At 55.5% G+C, this 22,576-nt stretch overlaps 1 protein-coding gene across 2 annotated transcripts in view; it reads left to right on the top strand.

Annotated features, from left to right (window-relative positions):
* Positions 1-22,119, top strand: part of prpf3 (PRP3 pre-mRNA processing factor 3 homolog (yeast)) — a 51,048-nt gene extending 28,929 nt beyond the window's left edge. For both annotated transcript variants that reach the window (XM_078207133.1, XM_078207130.1), the window contains exons 7-16: positions 199-508; positions 2,538-2,704; positions 4,759-4,841; positions 7,132-7,275; positions 8,820-8,919; positions 10,854-10,967; positions 12,295-12,413; positions 14,834-14,917; positions 16,060-16,121; positions 19,505-22,119. In XM_078207133.1, coding sequence (XP_078063259.1) covers positions 199-508; positions 2,538-2,704; positions 4,759-4,841; positions 7,132-7,275; positions 8,820-8,919; positions 10,854-10,967; positions 12,295-12,413; positions 14,834-14,917; positions 16,060-16,121; positions 19,505-19,654 — 1,333 coding nt within the window. In that variant the 3' untranslated portion in view covers positions 19,655-22,119. The remainder of the gene's footprint in view (positions 1-198; positions 509-2,537; positions 2,705-4,758; positions 4,842-7,131; positions 7,276-8,819; positions 8,920-10,853; positions 10,968-12,294; positions 12,414-14,833; positions 14,918-16,059; positions 16,122-19,504) is intronic.
* The last annotated feature ends 457 nt before the right edge of the window (positions 22,120-22,576 follow it).

The following is a 22,576-nucleotide window of genomic DNA, read 5'->3' as shown; positions in this document are numbered from 1 at the left end:
TTCCTAAAGCTTCCTGCAAGGTCCGTGCTCGAGTTTCTCCCCCCCCCCCGGCCCCCCAGCTCCCGCACTGAAGCCTCCCCCTCCCTCCTGGCCCCCGATGAGCGGACTATTCGACCAGTTGGGGCAGCGCCTGATTGTGAAATGTCGAGTTGGCGCCGGCCTGCCGTGTTTCCTAACCGCTTCTCTCTTTGCCGGCAGCAAAGTGGAGTCGAAGGAGCATCTGAAACCCACGCCTCTGATCCTGGACGACCAGGGCCGGACGGTGGACGCCACGGGCAAGGAGGTGGAGTTGACGCACCGAATGCCCACCCTGAAGGCCAACATCCGGGCGGTGAAGCGGGAGCAGTTCAAGCAGCTGCTGCTCAAGGAGAAGCCCAGCGACGACCTGGAGTCCAACACCTTCTACGACCCCCGCGTGCCCGTGCTGCCCTCCCAGCGGCAGAAGAGGCTCTTCCGCTTCCACGAGAGGGGCAAGTTCGAAAAGATAGCCCAGAGGATACGGACCAAGGTACCGGAGGCCGCAGGGGAACCCCCGGCGCCTTTCTCACCCGCTCCAACAAAAAAAGGGAGAGACAAACAGTGACCACTGGTCTTCAAAAGGACGTGCATTAGAGTAGACAGAAAAGTGGGCGGCACAGCGGGGGTGGCACTGCTGCGTCACAGCGCCAGGGACCTGGGTTCGATTCCCGGCTCGGGTCACTGTCTGTGCGGAGTCTGCACGTTCTCCCCGTGTCTGCGTGGGTTTCCTCCGGTTGCTCCAGTTTCCTCCCACAGTCCAAAGATGTGCAGGTTAGGTGGATTGGCCGTGCTAAATTGCCCCTTAGTGTCCAGAGATGTGTAGGTTAGGTGGATTGGCCGTGCTAAATTGCCCCTTAGTGTCCAAAGATGTGTAGGTTAGGTGGATTGGCCGTGCTAAATTGCCCCTTAGTGTCCAGAGATGTGCTGGTTCGGGTGCATTGGCTGTGCTAAATTGTCCCTTAGTGTCCAGAGATGTGCAGGTTAGGTGGATTGGCCATGCTAAATTGTCCCTTAGTGTCCAAAGATGTGCTGGTTAGGGTGCATTGGCTGTGCTAAATTGTCCCTTAGTGTCCAAAGATGTGCAGGTTAGGTGGATTGGCCATGCTAAATTGTCCCTTCGTGTCCAGAGATGTGTTGGTTAGGGTGCATTGGCCGTGCTAAATTGTCCCTTAGTGTCCAGAGATGTGCAGGTTAGGTGGATTGGCCATGCTAAATTGTCCCTTAGTGTCCAGAGATGTGCAGGTTAGGGTGCATTGGCCGTGCTAAATTCTCCCTCAATGTCCCCGAACAGGAGTGTGGCGACTGGGGGATTTTCACAGTAACTTTATTGCAGTGTTAATGTAAGCCGACTTGTGACTAATTAATAAATAAACTTTAAACTAATGTCCTTCAGGGAAGGAAATCTGCCGTCCTTACCCCGGTCTGGCCAACATGTGACTCCAGAGCCACACAGCAATGTGGTTGACTCTCAACTGCCCTCCAAGGGGCAACTAGGGATGGGCAATAAATGCCGGACCAGCCAGAGACGCCCATGTCCCATCGAATGAATTAATAAAAAACATGTGACCCCAGACCCCCCCTCCCTCCCAAGTGATGTGGTCGACTCTCAACTGGCCTCCCCTCTCTGAAATGGCCGGAGTGAGCGAGTCAGTCCAAGGGGACAGTTAGGGATGGGCAGTAGACACGGAGATAACCTGGGGAGGAGGATGGTGAGGGAGAGGGGGGCTGGCGTGGGAAACACTGGGATTTGATTTGATTCATTATTGTCACATGTATTAATATACGGTGAAAAATATTGTTTCTTGCGCACTATACAGACAAAGCATACTGTTCATAGAGAAGGAAAGGAGAGGGTGCAGAATGTAGTGTTACAGTCATAGCTGGGGTGTAGAGAAAGAGCTTTTAATTTGATTTATTATTGTCACGTGTACTGGGATACTGTGAAAAGTATTGTTTCTTGCGCACTATGCAGACAAAGCATACCGTTCATAGAGTATACAGGGGAGAAGGAGAGGAGAGAGTGCAGATTGTAGTGTTACAGTCATAGCTAGGGTGTAGAGAAAGATCAACTTAATGCGAGGTAGGTCCATTCAAAAGTCTGATGGCAGCAGGGAAGAAGCTGTTCTTGAGTCGGTCGGTACGTGGCCTCAGACTTTTGTATCTTTTTCCTGACGGAAGAAGGTGGAAGAGAGAATGTCCGGGGTGCGTGGGGGTCCTTAATTATGCTGGCTACTTTCCCCGAGGCAGCGGGAAGTGTAGACAGAGTCAATGGATGGGAGGCTGGTTTGCGAGATGGGACTGGGCTACATTCACGACCTTTTGTAGTTCCTTGCGGTCTTGGGCAGAGCAGGAGCCCCAGACCGAGCTGTGATACAACCAGAAAGAATGCTTTCTATGGTGCATCTGTAAAAGTTGGTGAGAGTCGTAGCTGACATGCCGAATTTCCTTAGTCTTCTGAGAAAGTAGAGGCGTTGGTGGGCTATTGTGTCACTAACGCGGTCCTCGTGTTCTGAGTCCAGGCGCAGCTCGAGAAACTGCAGACCGAGATCGCTCAGGCGGCTAAGAAGACGGGGATCCAGACCTCGACCAAGCTCGCCCTGATCGCCCCCAAAAAGGAGCTGAGGGAAGGAGAGGTGCCGGAAATCGAGTGGTGGGACTCCTACATCATTCAAGGCGGAACTGAACTGTGAGTTCCAAGCGTCGGGTTGGGGGGGAACATTGTCTTTGCACCCCCGCTACCTCACAGGGTCGCACACACACTCGGGACATGTACAAGGGCGGGGATGTACTCCTGAGGCTGTATAAGGCTCTGGTCAGACCCCCATTTGGAGCATTGTGAGCAGTTTTGGGCCCCGTATCTAAGGAAGGATGTGCCGGCCTTGGAAAGGGTCCAGAGGAGGTTCAGAAGAATGATCCCTGGAATGAAGAGCTTGTCGTATGAGGAACGGGTTGAGGACTCTGGGTCTGTACTCGTTGGAGTTTAGAAGGATGAGAAGGGGGATCTTATTGAAACTTACAGGATACTGAGAGTCCTGGATAGAGTGGACGTGGAGAGGATGTTTCCACTGGTAGGAAAAACTAGAACCAGAGGGCACAACCTCAGGCTAAAGGGACGATCCTTTAAAACAGAGATCAGGAGGAATTTCTTCAGCCAGAGAGTGGTGAATCTGTGGAACTCTTTGCCGCAGAAGGCTGTGGAGGCCGGATCATTGAGTGTCTTTAAGACAGAGATAGATAGGTTCTTGATTAATAAGGGGGTCAGGGGTTATGGGGGAAAGGCAGGAGAATGGGGGCAAGAAATTTATCAGCCATGCGTCGGAGACTGGGGGATTTTCACAGTAACTTTATCCCAGCGTTAATGGAAGCCAACTTGTGACACTAACGGATAAGTAAATTTTAAACAGAATTGAATGGCGGAGCAGGCTCGAGGGGCTGAATGGCCTACTCCGATTTCATATGTTCAAAGCTACGTGTGACTCCAGGTCCACAGCAAATGTGGCTGACTCCGAACTGTCCTCTGATTAATATCCCAGCAGGCCTGCGCTCGGTTCGGGAGGGGGGTAACAAAGACTGGCCTCGTCAGCAATGCCCACCTCCCATAACGGAATAAAGTTCAACAGAATCTCACTGGTGCCAGTCAAGGGAAGCTTCATAAGACATAGGAGCAGAATGAGGCCACTCGGCCCATCGAGTCTGCTCCGCCATTCAATCATGGCTGATATTTTTCTCATCCCCATTCTCCTGCCTTTTCCCCCATAACCCCTGATCCCCTTATTAATCAAGAACCTATCTATCTCTGTCTTAAAGACACTCAATGACCCGGCCTCCACAGCCTTCTGCGGCAAAGAGTTCCACAGATTCACCACTCTCTGGCTGAAGAAATTCCTCCTCATCTCTGTTTTAAAGGATCGTCCCTTTAGCCTGAGGTTGTGCCCTCTGGTTCTAGTTTTTCCTACTAGTGGAAACATCCTCTCCACGTCCACTCTATCCAGGCCTTGCAGTATCCTGTAAGTTTCAATAAGATCCCCCCCCTCATCCTTCTAAATTCCAACGAGTACAGGCCCAGAGTCCTCAACCGTTCCTCATACGACAAGCTCTTCATTCCAGGGATCATTCTTGTGAACCTCCTCCAATGAAACTAATATTGCCCTCATTCCAGAGATGAGGGGTTTGTCGTGTGAAGAGAGATTGAACAGTTTAGGCCGACACTCTCTGGAATTTAGAAGAATGAGGGGAGATCAAATTGAGGTTTACAAGATGGTAAAAGGTCTGGGATAAAGTAGACGTGGAGCGGATGCTTCCTCTTGTGGGACATTCTAGGAAGAGAGGTCTTAGGATAAGGGGCAGCAAATTTAAAACAGAGTTGGAGGAGAAACTACTTCTCCCAAAGGGTTGTGAATCTGTGGAATTCGCTGCCCCCAAACTGCAGTGGATGCCGGGACAGTGAGTACATTTAAGGAGGAGTTGGACAGATTTTTAATTGGGAATGGGGTGAAGGGTTATGGGGAGAAGGCAGGAAAATGGGGATGAGGAACATATCAGCCATGGCGGAGCGGACTCGATGGGCCGAGTGGCCTAATGCTGCTCCTATATCTGATGAACTCATTCCATGCACAGATAACTTGTGTGTGTATAAGAGGGGGGGGTGCAGGACTGTACCTGCACTGATCTGTCATCGTGCTATGTCTCTCCTTTGCTCCTCCTGGCTTGATGTGTAATGTGACTTGCTTTCACGTACAGATCTCCGGAGAATCTGACGAATGAACAGAACTTTCACGGCATCACCAACCTGGTGGAGCATCCGACCCAGATCAGTCCTCCAGGTGCGTGGCTCACAGAGGAGGGTATAATGCTGGCGCTCCCTCCCACAGTGCGGCGCTCCCTCAGCACTGACCCTCCCACAGTGCGGCGCTCCCTCAGCACTGACCCTCCCACAGTGCGGCGCTCCCTCAGCACCGACCCTCCCGCAGTGCGACGCTCCCTCAGCACTGACCCTCCCACAGTGCGGCGCTCCCTCAGCACTGACGCTCCCGCAGTGCGGCGCTCCCTCAGCACCGACCCTCCCGCAGTGCGGCGCTCCCTCAGCACCGACCCTCCCGCAGTGCGGCGCTCCCTCGGCGCCAACCCTTCCACAGTGCGGCGCTCCCTCGGCGCTGACGCTCCCGCAGTGCGGCGCTCCCTTGGCGCCAACCCTCCCGCAGTGCGGCGCTCCCTTGGCGCCGACCCTCCCGCAGTGCGGCGCTGCCTCGGCGCCGACCCCCTGTAACACAGTGCGACGCTCCCTCAGCACTGACCCCTCAACAGTGCGACGCTCCCTCAGCACTGACCCTCCCACAGTGCGGCGCTCCCTCAGCACTGACCCTCCCACAGTGCGGCGCTCCCTCAGCACTGACCCTCCCACAGTGCGGCGCTCCCTCAGCACTGACCCCTCAACAGTGCGACGCTCCCTCAGCACTGACCCTCCCACAGTGCGGCGCTCCCTCAGCACTGACCCTCCCACAGTGCGGCGCTCCCTCAGCACTGACCCTCCCACAGTGCGGCGCTCCCTCAGCACTGACCCCTCAACAGTGCGACGCTCCCTCAGCACTGACCCTCCCACAGTGCGGCGCTCCCTCAGCACTGACCCTCCCACAGTGCGGCGCTCCCTCAGCACTGACCCTCCCACAGTGCGGCGCTCACTCAGCACTGACCCTCCCACAGTGCGGCGCTCCCTCAGCACCGACCCTCTGTAACACAGTGCGGCGCTCCCTTGGTGCCGACGCTCCCGCAGTGCGGCGTTCCCTCGGCGCCGACCCTCTGTAACACAGTGCGGCGCTCCCTCAGCGCCGACTCTCCCACAGTGCGACGCTCCCTCAGCACTGACCCTCCCACAGTGCGACGCTCCCTCAGCACTGACCCTCCCACAGTGCGGCACTCCCTCAGCATTGACCCTCCCACAGTGCAGCGCTCCCTCAGCACTGACGCTCCCGCAGTGCGGCGCTCCCTCAGCACCGACCCTACCACAGTGCGGCGCTCCCTCAGCACCGACCCTCCCACAGTGCGGCGCTCCCTCAGCACTGACCCTCCCGCAGTGCGGCGCTCCCTCAGCACTGACCCTCCCACAGTGCGGCGCTCCCTCAGCACTGACCCTCCCACAGTGCGGCGCTCCCTCAGCACTGACCCTCCCACAGTGCGGCGCTCCCTCAGCACTGACCCTCCCACAGTGCGACGCTCCCTCGGCACTGACCCTCCCACAGTGCGGCGTCCCTCAGCACCGACCCTCCCACAGTGCGGCGCTCCCTCAGCACCGACCCTCCCACAGTGCGGTGCTCCCTCAGCACTGACCCTCCCACAGTGCGGTGCTCCCTCGGCACTGACCCTCCCACAGTGCGGCGCTCACTCGGCGCCGACCCTCCCACAGTGCGGCGCTCACTCAGCGCCGTCCCTCCCACAGTGCGGCGCTCCCTCAGCACCGACCCTCCCACAGTGCGACGCTCCCTCAGCGCCGACCCTCCCACAGTGCGGCCCTCCCTCAGCACCGACCCTCCCACAGTGCGGCGCTCCCTCAGCACCGACCCTCCCTCAGTGCGACGCTCCCTCAGCGCCGACCCTCCCGCAGTGCGGCGCTACCTCAGCACCGACCCTCCCTCAGTGCGACGCTCCCTCAGCGCCGACCCTCCCTCAGCACCGACCCTCCCTCAGTGCGACGCTCCCTCAGCGCCGTCCCTCCCGCAGTGCGGCGCTACCTCAGCGCCGACCCTCCCTCAGTGCGACGCTCCCTCAGCGCCGACCCTCCCGCAGTGCGACGCTCCCTCAGCACCGACCCTCCCGCAGTGCGACGCTCCCTCAGCGCCGACCCTCCCGCAGTGCGACGCTCCCTCAGCGCCGACCCTCCCGCAGTGCGACGCTCCCTCAGCGCCGACCCTCCCGCAGTGCGACGCTCCCTCAGCGCCGACCCTCCCGCAGTGCGACGCTCCCTCAGCGCCGACCCTCCCGCAGTGCGACGCTCCCTCAGCGCCGACCCTCCCGCAGTGCACGCGCGATTGCGCTCCCTCCATCCACAGCCTGGGAAGCTGCTGTCTGGTTTGGGCTGATGGATGCTGATATGTTTCTCTCTCTCTCTCCCTGGCGCAGTGGACACAGACAAGGCGGTGACACTGGGCGTTTACCTGACCAAGAAGGAACAGAAGAAGTTGCGGCGGCAGACCCGCAGGGAGGGCCTGAAGGAGATGCAGGAGAAGATCCGCCTCGGCCTCATGCCGCCTCCTGAGCCCAAAGGTAAGGAAGCGCCCCACCCTCGCGCACGATTAAGGAGCAGGCCACTCGGCCCATCGGGACTGCGCCGCCATTACTGATACGTTTCTCATCCCCATTCTCCTGCCTTTTCCCCATAACCCCTGATCCCCTTATTAATCAAGAACCTATCTATCTCTGTCTTAAAGACACTCAATGACCTGGCTTCCACAGCCTTCTGCGGCAAAGAGTTCCACAGATTCACCACTCTCTGGCTGAAGAAATTCCTCCTCATCTCAGTTTTAAAGGATCGTCCCTTTAGCCTGAGGTTGTGCCCTCTGGTTCTAGTTTTTCCTACGAACGGAAACATCTTCCCGATGTCCACTCTATCCAGGCCTTTCAGTATTCACAGTAACGTCATTGCAGCATTAATGCAAGGCTTACTTGTGACTAATAAATAAACTTTATTCTGTAACTTTCAATAAGACCCCCCCCCACCTCATCCTTCTAAACTCCATCGAGTACAGACCCAGAGTCCTCAACCCGTTCCTCATACGACAAGCTCTTCATTCCAGGGATCATTCTTCTGAAGCTCCTCTGGACCCTTTCCAAGGCCGGCACATCCTGCCTTAGATACGGGGCCCAAAACTGCTCACAATACTCCAAAGGTAGCCTGATTCGCCCCTGGTCCTCGCTCCCAGATCGCGAGTGTGGAATCGACCTTCTGAAAAGATATGGGGCAAAACTATTCACCCGGTTAGAAGGGGTGACCTTTTGTGATCTTTTTGGACATTCGAAGGGCACTCAGCACCTCCCCCTCTCCCTCCGCCCCTCCCTGAACTCCGATAACCAGAAGGTTATTCCGGACCCACCACCTCTACCATATAGAAGGACAAGGAGGGCTGCAGACACATGGGGAACATCACCACCTGCAAGTTCCCCCTCCGAGCCACTCACCGTCATATAAATACTGCGGCTACCAGAGCAGGTCAGAGGCTGGGAATCCTGCGGAGAGTAACTCACCTCCTGACTACCCCAAACCCTGTCTGCCATCTACAAGGACACAAGTCAGGAGTGTGATGGAATACTGACCACTTGCCTGGATGAGTGCGGCTCCAACAACACACTCCACTTGCCTGGATGAGTCTCTCTCCAACAACAATCTCCACTTGCCTGGACGAGTCTCTCTCCAACAACAATCTCCACTTGCCTGGATGAGTCTCTCTCCAACAACAATCTCCACTTGCCTGGATGAGTCTCTCTCCAACAACAATCTCCACTTGCCTGGATGAGTGCGACTCCAACAACACTCGAGAAGCTCGACACCATCCAGGACAAAGCAGCCCCGTTCGATCGACACGCTAACCACAAACATTCACTCCCTCCACCACCGACACAGCCGTGTGTACCATCTGCAAGATGCATCGCAGCGACTCGCCAGAGCAGCACCTTCCAAACCCGCCACCTCTATCATGTAGAAGGACAAGGAGGGTAGCAGACACATGGGGAACACCCACCGCCTGCAAATCCCTCCTCTGACCCACTCACCATTCAGATTCGGAATTATATTGACCTTTTTGTCTCCGCAGTGCGAATCTCCAACCTGATGCGGGTTCTGGGAACTGAAGCTGTTCAGGACCCAACTAAGGTGGAAGCCCATGTCCGTGCACAGATGGCCAAGAGGCTAAAGTAAGTGGGCACAAAGGGGTGGGGGGGAGCAGGGGCTGGTCTGGCAAGGTGCGCAGTTTGCGTGGGTGATCAGTGTATGTGACGGGGATGTCCAGAGAGTGAAACAGTGGAGGCCTGGTGCTGAGGGAGCGCCGCACTGTGGGAGGGTCAGTGCTGAGGGAGCACCGCACTGTGGGAGGGTCAGTGCTGAGGGAGCACCGCACTGTGGGAGGGTCAGTGCTGAGGGAGCGCCGCACTGTGGGAGGGTCAGTGCTGAGGGAGCACCGCACTGTGGGAGGGTCAGTGCTGAGGGAGCGCCGCACTGTGGGAGGGTCGGTGCTGAGGGAGCGCCGCACTGTGGGAAGGTCAGTGCTGAGGGAGTGCTGCACTGTGGGAGGCTCAGTGCTGAGGGAGCGCTGCACTGTGGGAGGGTCAGTGCTGAGGGAGCGCCGCACTGTGGGAGGGTCAGTGCTGAGGGAGTGCCGCACTGTGGGAGGGTCGGTGCTGAGGGAGCGCCACACTGTGGGAGGGTCAGTGCTGAGGGAGCGCCGCACTGTGGGAGGAGGGTCAGTGCTGAGGGAGCGCCGCACTGTGGGAGGGTCAGTGCTGAGGGAGCGCCGCACTGTGGGAGGGTCGGTGCTGAGGGAGCGCCGCACTGTGGGGGGGTCAGTGCTGAGGGAGCGCCGCACTGTGGGAGGGTCGGTGCTGAGGGAGCGCCGCACTGTGGGAAGGTCAGTGCTGAGGGAGTGCTGCACTGTGGGAGGCTCAGTGCTGAGGGAGCGCTGCACTGTGGGAGGGTCAGTGCTGAGGGAGCGCCGCACTGTGGGAGGGTCAGTGCTGAGGGAGTGCCGCACTGTGGGAGGGTCGGTGCTGAGGGAGCGCCACACTGTGGGAGGGTCAGTGCTGAGGGAGCGCCGCACTGTGGGAGGAGGGTCAGTGCTGAGGGAGCGCCGCACTGTGGGAGGGTCAGTGCTGAGGGAGCGCCGCACTGTGGGAGGGTCGGTGCTGAGGGAGCGCCGCACTGTGGGGGGGTCAGTGCTGAGGGAGCGCCGCACTGTGGGAGGGTTAGTGCTGAGGGAGTGCCGCACTGTGGGAGGGTCGGTGCTGAGGGAGCGCTGTATTATTGGGGGGTCAGCGCTGAGGGAGCGCTGCACTGTGGGAGGGTCAGTGCTGAGGGAGCGCCGCACTGTGGGAGGGTCAATGCTGAGGAAGCGCCGCACTGTGGGGGGGGTCAGTGCTGAGGGAGCGCCGCACTGTGGGAGGGTCAGTGCTGAGGGTGTGCCGCACTGTGGGAGGGTCAGTGCTGAGGGAGCGCCGCACTGTGGGGGGGTCAGTGCTGAGGGTGTGCCGCGCTGTGGGAGGGTCGGTGCTGAGGGTGTGCCGCACTGTGGGAGGGTCAATGCTGAGGGAGCGCCGCACTGTGGGAGGGTCAGTGCTGAGGGTGCGCCGCACTGTGGGAGGGTCAGTGCTGAGGGAGCGCCGCACTGTGGGAGGGTCAATGCTGAGGGAGCGCCGCACTGTGGGAGGGTCAGTGCTGAGGGAGCGCCGCACTGTGGGAGGGTCAGTGCTGAGGGAGTGCCGCACTGTGGGAGGGTCGGTGCTGAGGGAGTGCCGCACTGTGGGAGGGTCAGTGCTGAGGGAGCGCCGCACTGTGGGAGAGTCAGTGCTGAGGGAGCGCCGCACTGTGGGAGGGTCAGTGCCGAGGGAGCGCCGCACTGTGGGAGAGTCAGTGCTGAGGGAGCGCCGCACTGTGGGAGGGTCAGTGCCGAGGGAGCGCCGCACTGTGGGAGGTACGTTGAGTGTCGGGTTGGTTGTGGAGGGGGGAGGGTGGTGTGTGGGTCGGGGTAAGGGGTGTTGCCCGGCACTGATTCTTGAGTGTCTGGCTGGGCTACAGCAGGGAGGGAATGCCACTGTCTGTCCCGCTCTGAGCTGCTCCGTGTTATGTTCGCCCTCAGAGCTCACCAAGATGCCAACAGCGCTCGCAAACTGACAGCGGACCAGCGGCGGGAGAAGAAGATGAAGCAGCTGAAGGAAGATGTGTCCCAGGGTGTCCACATCGCTGTGTACCGGTGAGAACCAGCAGGGGGCGGCAATCCGCTCCTCATCTCTGTCCCTCACAGTGTCCCGTCCTCACTGCCAAAAACCACCCCTCCTCAGAGCTGCTGATTGACACCACACAAGGGAGGTGATGTCCCAGTGGTATTATCGCCAGACTATTAACCCAGAAACTCAGCTAATCTTCTGGGGGACCCGGGTTCGAATCCCGCCACGGCAGATGGTGGAATTGGAATTCAAATAAAAAAATATCTGGAATTGAGAATCTACTGATGACCCATTGTCGGAAAAACCCATCTGGTTCCCTTTAGGGAAGGAAATCTGCCGTCCTTACCCCGGTCTGGCCGACATGTGACTCCAGAACCACAGCAATGTGGTTGACTCTCAACTGCCCTCCAAGTGCAACTAGGGATGGGCAATAAATGCTGGTCCAGCCAGCGACACCCATGTCCCACTAATAAATTTTTTAAAACTCTCACACTCTGCTGGGTTTTTTGGTGCTCGTCATTATGACCCTATGGCCCATTGCATACTGAGCCTGCTGCTTTGAGGTCCTTCAGCGCTGACCCTCCCACAGTGCGGTGCTCCCTCAGCACCAACCCTCCCGCAGTGCGGCGCTCCCTCAGCACTGACCCTCCCACAGTGCGGCGCTCCCTCAGCACCGACCCTCCCGCAGTGCGGCGCTCCCTCAGCACCGACCCTCCCACAGTGCGGCGCTCCCTCAGCACCGACCCTCCCACAGTGCGGCGCTCCCTCAGCACTGACCCTCCCGCAGTGCGGCGCTCCCTCAGCACTGACCCTCCCACAGTGCGGCGCTCCCTCAGCACTGACCCTCCCACAGTGCGGCGCTCCCTCAGCACCGACCCTCCCGCAGTGCGGCGCTCCCTCAGCACTGACCCTCCCACAGTGCGGCGCTCCCTCAGCACCGACCCTCCCGCAGTGCGGCGCTCCCTCAGCACCGACCCTCCCGCAGTGCGGCGCTCCCTCAGCACCGACCCTCCCACAGTGCGGCGCTCCCTCAGCACTGACCCTCCCACAGTGCGGCGCTCCCTCAGCACCGACCCTCCCACAGTGCGGCGCTCCCTCAGCACCGACCCTCCCACAGTGCGGCGCTCCCTCAGCACCGACCCTCCCACAGTGCGGCGCTCCCTCAGCACCGACCCTCCCACAGTGCGGCGCTCCCTCAGCACTGACCCTCCCACAGTGCGGCGCTCCCTCAGCACTGACCCTCCCACAGTGCGGCGCTCCCTCAGCACTGACCCTCCCACAGTGCGGCGCTCCCTCAGCACCGACCCCCCCACAGTGCTGGGCTCTGAGTAACTAATTATCTGTTATTTACAGAATTCGAAACCTGAGCAACTCAGCGAAGAAATTCAAAGTAGAGACAAATGCCGGGCAGCTGTACCTGACGGGAACAGTGGTCCTGCACAAAGACGTTAACGTGGTGGTGGTGGAGGGAGGTGAGGAAATCTGGGCATTTGGCCTTGTACCTGTCCTGGGAGTGTTTGATGGGGGACAGTGTAGAGGGAGCTTTACTCTGTATCTAACCCCGTGCTGTACCTGTCCTGGGAGTGTTTGATGGGGACAGTGTAGAGGGAGCTTTACTCTGTATCTAACCCCGTGCTGTACCTGTCCTGGGAGTGTTTGATGGGGGACAGTGTAGAGGGAGCTTTACTCTGTATCTAACCCCGTGCTGTACCTGTCCTGGGAGTGTTTGATGGGGGACAGTGTAGAGGGAGCTTTACTCTGTATCTAACCCCGTGCTGTACCTGTCCTGGGAGTGTTTGATGGGGGACAGTGTAGAGGGAGCTTTACTCTGTATCTAACCCCGTGCTGTACCTGTCCTGGGAGTGTTTGATGGGGGACAGTGTAGAGGGAGCTTTACTCTGTATCTAACCCCGTGCTGTACCTGTCCTGGGAGTGTTTGATGGGGACAGTGTAGAGGGAGCTTTACTCTGTATCTAACCCCGTGCTGTACCTGTCCTGGGAGTGTTTGATGGGGGACAGTGTAGAGGGAGCTTTACTCTGTATCTAACCCCGTGCTGTACCTGTCCTGGGAGTGTTTGATGGGGACAGTGTAGAGGGAGCTTTACTCTGTATCTAACCCCGTGCTGTACCTGTCCTGGGAGTGTTTGATGGGGGACAGTGTAGAGGGAGCTTTACTCTGTATCTAACCCCGTGCTGTACCTGTCCTGGGAGTGTTTGATGGGGGACAGTGTAGAGGGAGCTTTACTCTGTATCTAACCCCGTGCTGTACCTGTCCTGGGAGTGTTTGATGGGGGACAGTGTAGAGGGAGCTTTACTCTGTATCTAACCCCGTGCTGTACCTGTCCTGGGAGTGTTTGATGGGGGACAGTGTAGAGGGAGCTTTACTCTGTATCTAACCCCGTGCTGTACCTGTCCTGGGAGTGTTTGATGGGGACAGTGTAGAGGGAGCTTTACTCTGTATCTAACCCCGTGCTGTACCTGTCCTGGGAGTGTTTGATGGGGGACAGTGTAGAGGGAGCTTTACTCTGTATCTAACCCCGTGCTGTACCTGTCCTGGGAGTGTTTGATGGGGGACAGTGTAGAGGGAGCTTTACTCTGTATCTAACCCCGTGCTGTACCTGTCCTGGGAGTGTTTGATGGGGACAGTGTAGAGGGTGCTTTACTCTGTATCTAACCCCGTGCTGTACCTGTCCTGGGAGTGTTTGATGGGGGACAGTGTAGAGGGAGCTTTACTCTGTATCTAACCCCGTGCTGCACCTGTCCTGGGAGTGTTTGATGGGGGACAGTGTGGAGGGAGCTTTACTCTGTATCTAACCCCGTGCTGTACCTGTCCTGGGAGTGTTTGATGGGGGACAGTGTGGAGGGAGCTTTACTCTGTATCTAACCCCGTGCTGTACCTGTCCTGGGAGTGTTTGATGGGGGGACAGTGTAGAAGGAGCTTTACTCTGTATCTAACCCCGTGCTGTACCTGTCCTGGGAGTGTTTGATGGGGGACAGTGTAGAGGGAGCTTTACTCTGTATCTAACCCCGTGCTGTACCTGTCCTGGGAGTGTTTGATGGGGGACAGTGTAGAGGGAGCTTTACTCTGTACCTAACCCCGTGCTGTACCTGTCCTGGGAGTGTTTGATGGGGACAGTGTAGAGGGAGCTTTACTCTGTATCTAACCCCGTGCTGTACCTGTCCTGGGAGTGTTTGATGGGGGACAGTGTAGAGGGAGCTTTACTCTGTATCTAACCCCGTGCTGTACCTGTCCTGGGAGTGTTTGATGGGGACAGTGTAGAGGGAGCTTTACTCTGTATCTAACCCCGTGCTGTACCTGTCCTGGGAGTGTTTGATGGGGGACAGTGTAGAGGGAGCTTTACTCTGTATCTAACCCCGTGTTGTACCTGTCCTGGGAATGTTTGATGGGGACAGTGTAGAGGGTGCTTTACTCTGTATCTAACCCCGTGCTGTACCTGTCCTGGGAGTGTTTGATGGGGGACAGTGTGGAGGGAGCTTTACTCTGTATCTAACCCCGTGCTGTACCTGTCCTGGGAGTGTTTGATGGGGGACAGTGTAGAGGGAGCTTTACTCTGTATCTAACCCCGTGCTGTACCTGTCCTGGGAGTGTTTGATGGGGACAGTGTAGAGGGAGCTTTACTCTGTATCTAACCCCGTGCTGTACCTGTCCTGGGAGTGTTTGATGGGGACAGTGTAGAGGGAGCTTTACTCTGTATCTAACCCCGTGCTGTACCTGTCCTGGGAGTGTTTGATGGGGGGACAGTGTAGAGGGAGCTTTACTCTGTATCTAACCCCGTGCTGTACCTGTCCTGGGAGTGTTTGATAGGGGGACAGTGTAGAGGGAGCTTTACTCTGTATCTAACCCCGTGCTGTACCTGTGTTTTCCGTTCAGGTCCCAAAGCGCAGAAGAAGTTTAAACGTCTGATGCTGCATCGCATCAAGTGGGCCGAGCAGACGGCCACCTCGCGGGACGATGGTGAGTCACCCGTTTCTGCTGGAGGGGGTCAGTGAAAGTGGCGGGAGGGTTCCCTTGTGTCTGCGCCTCATCCCAGCGGTGGTGCAGCATCGGGTGGGTGTCACTGCCCGGATTGTACTCTCCGATAATCAATAGAGCAGGGTGAGGGGGTGACCAAGCACATCGCTGGGCGTCTCGGTGACTAATTCACCCAGTCGCCATGTTGGACTCATTCCACAGCTCTTCCCAGGAGGCCAGCACAGGCCTGATGGGCCGAATCATAGAATCCCTACAGTGCAGAAGGGGGCCATTTGGCCCATCGAGTCTGCACCAACAACCATCCCACCTATCGCCATAACTTCACTTATTTACCCTGATAGTTCGCCTGACACTAAGAGGCAATTTAGCACGGCCAATCCACCGTAACCTACACATCTTTGGACACGAAGGGACAATTTAGCATGGCCAATCCCCCTAACCTACACATCTTTGGACACTAAGGGACAATTTAGCATGGCCAATCCACCCTAACCTACACATCTTTGGACACTAAGGGGCAATTTAGCATGGCCAATCCACCTAACCTACATATCTTTGGACACTAAGGGGCAATTTAGCATGGTCAATCCACCCTAACCTACACATCTTTAGACACTAAGGGTAATTTAGCATGGCCAATCCACCTAACCCGCACATCTTTGGACACGAAGGGGGAATTTAGCATGGCCAATCCACCTAACCCACACATCTTTGGACACTAACGGGCACTTTAGCATGGCCAATCCACCTAACCCACACATCTTTAGACTGTGGGAGGTAACCAGAGCACCCGGAGGAAACCCACGCAGAGACGAGGGAGAACGTGCAGACTCCGCACAGACAGGGACCTGAGGCTGGAATCGAACCCGGGTCCCTGGTGTTGTGAGGCAGCAGCGCTAACCATTGTGCCACCTTCTGTGCAGCACAGTCCTCTGCTCCAGTAGCCTGGACTCCGGCTGCACCTCGCAAGGAAACACCTCGCTATGCTGGTTGACGTGTAGACTTGGGGCCCAGGTTGCTGGGTTCTTTCCTGAGTGCTGTCCGCAGCACTCGGAGTGAGTTCCCCTCGCGGGGTCTGGATTTCGCAATCTCACGCCTCTGCTTTCGCCTTTCTCCTCTCTCAGATGACGACGGATCGGACGACGAGGTTGTCAAGAAGATGAATAAGTGTGTGCTGGTGTGGGAGGTAAGTAAGGAGTGGTGTTCTGTTGCTCGCTCTGCCCCTTCTCCCTGCTCCCCGGCCCAGGAGCCCACTCCCTTTGGACCCGAGAGCCACCTTTTCACATACAATTTTACAAGTTACAGATTTGCAACTGCATGCATCAGGAGGAAAGATAGTCAGCGAATGCTGACTACCCTCTCTGACCTAACAGTACATGTGTGAGATTGATCTACTTCTGAACACTTTGATCTCCCACCCAGTTTGTCACCCAAACTGAAGGGGCCAATTACAATATTACACATTATTACCTTGGAAATAATGCTCTACCCGTCAGCAGGACTCGGAGCTCATTAGTCCACTGCACCCGAAAGTTCCTCCCCCATTACTAAGAAACCTAACCATGTAAATCCGGTAGATTAAAGGATATTCTCTTGACGCTTGCAAATTTTAATCGGTAAAGGGAGTCCGTCCTCTTGCCTGAATCCGGCTCCCTTTATCTGCCTGAGAAACTACCAGCCTCGCTAACCAGGAGAGGGCGGCATGGTGGCACAGTGGGTTAGCGCTGCTGCCTCACAGCTCCAGGGACCCGGGTTCGATTCCTGGCCTCGGGTCACTGTCTGTGTGGAGTCTGCACGTTCTCTCCGTGTCTGCGTGGGTTTCCTCCGGGTGCTCCAGTTTCCTCCCACAGTCCAAAATTGTGCAGGTTTGGTGGATTGGCCGTGCTAAATTGCCCCTTAGTGTCCAAAGATGTGCAGGTTAGGTGGATTGGCCATGCTAAATTGCCCCTTAGTGTCCAAAGATGTATAGGTCAGGTGGATTGGCCATACTAAAAGAAGTTCCAGACAGATGAATCAACAGAGAAGGCCCAGAATATTCCGGAAGAGACAAAACCTGGTTGTAATTGAGAGAGTGACTAAATTCTATTTTTGTTCATGGGTGGGACTTGTATTTATTGGAATAGCATACCATTCGAATCTTGTTTTATTCGAGGATAGTTAATAATTAGAAGGGAGTTTTTCAGTTTAATAGTTTAGTTAATTTGTTCATTTAGTTGGATAAATAAATTGTTAGGTGTTGATTTGAGAGTCAGGGAGTTATTTTGTATTTAACCACTAGGGGTTGCTGAAGAGCCACTTCTCTCTCACTTTTTACAGGTTGTAAGACGATGTAATGCTCTTTGGGTGATTAGGTGTTAGTTCTCCGGGGGGGAGGGGGGGATGAAATCTACCTCTGCTTTAGTAAAGTAAAGTTTATTTGTCAGTCACAAGTCGGCTTACATTAACACTGCAATGAAGTTACTGTGAAATTCCCCTCGTCGCCGCATGTCCGGCGCCTGTTCGGGTAACACTGAGGGAGAATTTAGCACGGCCAATGCACCCTAACCAGCACGTCTTTCAAAGAACAAAGAAAATTACAGCACAGGAACAGGCCCTTCGGCCCTCCAAGCCTGTACTGACCATGCTGCCCCGACTGAACTAAAACCCCCCACCCTTCCGGGGACCATATCCCATCCTATTCATGTATTTGTCCAGATGCCCTTTAAAAGTCACTATCATATCCGTTTCCACTACCTCCCCCGGCATCGAGTTCCAGGCACCCACCACCCTCTGTGTAAAAAATCTGCCTCGTACATCTCCTTTAAACCTTGCCCTTCGCACCTTAAACCTGTGCCCCCTAGTAATTGACTCTTCCACCCTGTGGAAAAAGCTTCTGACTATCCACTCTGTCCATGCCTCTCATAATCTTGTAGACTTCTATCAGGTCGCCCCTCAACCTCCGTCGTTCCAGTGAGAACAAACCAAGTTTCTCCAACCTCTCCTCATAGCTAATGCCCTCCATACCAGGCAACATCCTGGTAAATCTTTTCCGCACCCTCTCCAAAGCCTCCACGTCCTTCTGGTACTGTGGCGACCAGAATTGAACACTATATTCCAAGTGCGGCCTAACTAAGGTTCTATAAAGCTGCAACCTGACTTGCCAAATTTTTAAACTCAGTGCCCCGGCCGATGAAGGCAAGCATGCCGTGTGCCTTCTTGACGATCTTCTCCACCTGCGTTGCCACTGTGGGAGGAAACCGGGGCACCCAGAGGAGACCCACACACAGATATGGGGGGAGAGAACATGCAGACTCCGCTCAGTGACCCAAGCTGGGAATCGAATCCGGGTCCCTGGCGCTGTGAGGCAGCAGCACTAACCCACTGTGCCACCCCTATAACATTATTGAGACAATACCTTCACACATATTGCATTAGGCATATGGTATAAATAGATATATATATATATATATAGAACATAGAACAGTACAGCACAGAACAGGCCCTTCGGCCCACGATGTTGTGCCGAGCTTTGTCTGAAACCCAAATCAAGCTATTTCCTCCCTATCATCCCGAAGTACTCCATGTGCCTATCCAATAGCTTCTTAAATGTTCCTAAAGTTTCTGACTCCACTATCACTGCAGGCAGTCCATTCCACACCCCAACCACTCTGAGTAAAAAAACCTACCTCGGACATCCTTCCTATATCTCCCACCATGAGCCCTATAGTTATGCCCCCTAGTTACCACTCCATCCACCCGAGGAAATAGTCTTTGAACGTTCACTCTATCTATCCCCCTCATCATCTTATAAACCTCTATCAAGTCTCCTCTCAATCTCCTCCGCTCCAGAGAGAACAGCCCAAGTTCCCTCAACCTTTCCTCATAAGACCTACCCTCCAAACCAGGCAGCATCCTGGTAAATCTCCTCTGCACTCTTTCCAGCGCTTCCACATCCTTCTTATAGTGAGGTGACCAGAACTGCACACAATATTCCAAATGTGGTCTCACCAAGGTCCTGTACAGTTGCAGCATAACCCCGCGGCTCTTAAACTCCAACCCCCTGTTAATAAACGCTAACACACTATAGGCCTTCTTCACAGCTCTATCCACTTGAGTGGCAACCTTCAGAGATCTGTGGATATGAACCCCAAGATCTCTCTGTTCCTCCACAGTCTTCAGAACCCTACCTTTGACCCTGTAATCCACATTTAAATTAGTCCTACCAAAATGAATCACCTCGCATTTATCAGGGTTAAACTCCATTTGCCATTTTTCAGCCCAGCTTTGCATCCTATCTCTGTCTCTTTGCAGCCTACAACAGCCCTCCACCTCATCCACTACTCCACCAATCTTGGTGTCATCTTATATATATATTATATATATATATATATATATATATATATATATATATAAGGCACCTTGTAATCTTCACCTTAAGCTAGTCTGCTTATGATAGTAAATTTAAAGCGAGGGTTTTTTACACTCGGAGTTTTATACTAGCTCTCCTTTAGGGTGACTGACTGTATTTGTGACGGACTGAAATTTTTGTCCCCTTTAAACCTCCCCCCCCCCCCCGCCCCCCAACTCCAGGGAACGGCGAAGGAGCGAAGTTTTGGTGACATGAAATTTAAACAGTGTCCAACGGAAAGCATGGCCCGGGAGCACTTCAAGAAGCACAGAGTTGAACAGTACTGGGACCTGGCCATTAGTGAATCGGTGCTGGAGGTTACCGAGGACTGAGGCGGCGGGGTGAGGGGGCGGCAGCGGCAGGGGGAGGAGGGGTAACCCCCACTCCCCCGCTCATCTTCGGACTGTCTCTTGGCGTTTGGGGTTTTTCCACAGGGCGGGGGGGGGGGGGGGGGTCGGGAGGGAGGAGGAGGAGACGCCTCGGCGTAAAGGGGAGACTGCCGTCTGCCTCTGGAAAGAAGCCGGCGGGAGGTCGAAGGCTCCCTGATCCAAAAAGGGTGGGGCTGGTTCAGCTTTCTCTGCCGTTTATTGACGCTGCGTGCACCGGCTCTCTGCGCAGCCAGCCGGGAGACCGGAAAGATGGACGGCGCAGCACCTTCCTGAATCGAACGGAGGACCTGGAGACACGGCGTTAATCCGACAGGGGGAACGGTACAGAGCGACAGGGATGTTCACCGGTCATCTTTAACAGAAAGCGGGTCTGATCAGCGCTTTGAAGGGTCGGTTTGGAAGCAGCGAATCTCCGATGTTTTAAGCTCACTTGTTTTCTGGACAGTTCGCTGCCTCATGGGGAGTTGTGGGGGGAGAGGGTGCAGCTGTCCTGTGGGTCACTGCTTGCTGCTGCCTCGTGTGGTTACGGTAAGGTGCGGGACTCTCGACACGGGGTGGGGGGAGGAAGGGGGCAGGGGTCACGTGCGCAGTGAGGGTCGGCATGCTGTTCGACCGTGTGTGCGCGTGCGCATTGCGGCTGATTTTCCTCCTGCCTGCCCTCAGTGGGCATGGGAGGGGTGGGGGGGACGGGGGGAATCGTACTGTAATGGAGCTTGGGTGCTTTTTTTTTTGTAGTATCCCCCCGCCCCCTCCGTCCCAGCCAAAGGTGCCAGGACTCCAACCCTGGCCCGGTACGGCCCATGTTGGATTCACCCACCCGGTGGTTGGGGTCCGCGTTTAGGGGAGACGGAATGTCCGAAAGTTTGTCCAGGGAGTTTACCTTTTTCCCCCCACCAAGGGTGCCGGTCTCCGCTGAGACCCTTCGATTGATCTGAGCGGTGGGACGGCAGTATTCCTTCTCTGTCCTTCCAGACCACAAGATCAACACAGTTCGTACGAGGTCGGATGTGACAATGTTCTGCGCAGTATTTTTTACTTCCATGTCTGCCTTTCTCTTTACTCTTTGTGTCCCTCCCCGTCCCACTCCCTCCGCGGTGCTGCCTCTACCTGTTCCTGTTTTGTTCGCATTCTGTGCCAGTGAGTGGGGTCCCTGGTAAAGGGCGTGGGGCGTTGCATTAGCAATGTTTGCCCAGAGACTGGGAGGTGGGATGGAAATCGGTCACGTTGATGGACGTACGGCTCTGCAGGTTCGAGGGAGCACTCAGCCCGAGGAGGGCGGGGATTCCGGGACCTAATCAGCACACTGAGGGAATCCCCGGGACGTTGGTGAGTCCACCTGGATGCCGCTGCTTCCCATCACAAGGTTCAGGCGGCAGGGAATGCGTTCTGAGTTTCATCTGTCCTGGAATTTACCTGCAAATGTTTCACGCAGAGAGGAGCTTTACTCTGTATCTAACCCCGTGCTGTACCTGTCCTGGGAGTGTTTGATGGGGACAGTGTAGAGGGAGCTTTACTCTGTATCTAACCCCGTGCTGTACCTGTCCTGGGAGTGTTTGATGGGGACAGTGTAGAGGGAGCTTTACTCTGTATCCAACCCCGTGCTGTACCTCTCCTGGGAGTGTTTGATGGGGACAGTGTAGAGGGAGCTTTACTCTGTATCTAACCCCGTGCTGTACCTGTCCTGGGGGTGTTTGATGGGGGACAGTGTAGAGGGAGCTTTACTCTGTATGTAACACCGTGCTGTACCTGTCCTGGGAGTGTTTGATGGGGACAGTGTAGAGGGAGCTTTACTCTGTATCCAACCCCGTGCTGTACCTCTCCTGGGAGTGTTTGATGGGGACAGTGTAGAGGGAGCTTTACTCTGTATCTAACCCCGTGCTGTACCTGTCCTGGGGAGTGTTTGATGGGGGACAGTGCAGAGGGAGCTTTACTCTGTATCTAACCCCGTGCTGTACCTGTCCTGGGAGTGTTTGATGGGGGACAGTGCAGAGGGAGCTTTACTCTGTATCTAACCCCGTGCTGTACCTGTCCTGGGAGTGTTTGATGGGGACAGTGCAGAGGGAGCTTTACTCTGTATCTAACCCCGTGTTTGCTGTCCTGGGAATATATTCCACTGGCCTTGGGGAATGGAGGTAAATTGTTCCAGTTCCACCATGTCCTGAGTTTGATGAGCAGAGGTACTTGAAGATTGCTGGTATTACTTTGAGGCTCTCAATGTGACCCTCCCCTTGTATCTTTCTGTCCACTGCTTGGTCTGAGTAATCTCATATTAACAGCCCATTGTTACCTTTCAAGAGAAGACCCCAGTGCGTCAGCAGCCTGTGAAAAGACAAGGAGTTGCCCAGAGATGTTTCCAGTGCTGTCGAGGGTTACAGCTTGGAGTTTCCGAATAAAGACTAATTATTTTTTTCTAAAGTGTGTGTGCAGTTCTTTTAGTCCATAAGAAATAGGAGCAGAATGAGGCCACTCGGCCCATCGAGTCTGCTCCGCCATTCAATCATGGCTGATATTTCTCTCATCCCCATTCTCCTGCCTTTTCCCCATAACCCCTGATCCCCTTATTAATCAAGAACCTATCTATCTCTGTCTTAAAGACACTCAATGACCCGGCCTCCTCTGTGGCAATAGATTCCACAGATTCACCACTCTCTGGCTGAAGAAATTCCTCCTCATCTCTGTTTTAAAGGATCGTCCCTTTAGCCTGAGGTTGTGCCTCTGGTTCTAGTTTTTCCCACTAGTGGAAACATCCTCTCCACGTCCACTCTATCCAGGCCTCGCAGTATCCTGTAAGTTTCAATAAGATCCCCCCTCATCCTTCTAAACTCCCAACGAGTACAGACCCAGAGTCCTCAACCATTCCTCATA

Source organism: Mustelus asterias, unplaced genomic scaffold (assembly GCF_964213995.1).
Source record: "Mustelus asterias unplaced genomic scaffold, sMusAst1.hap1.1 HAP1_SCAFFOLD_2068, whole genome shotgun sequence".
NCBI classification, from domain to species: domain Eukaryota; kingdom Metazoa; phylum Chordata; class Chondrichthyes; order Carcharhiniformes; family Triakidae; genus Mustelus; species Mustelus asterias.
Note: the sequence above shows the minus strand (reverse complement) of the source record. Positions and strands in the feature narration are given on the sequence as shown.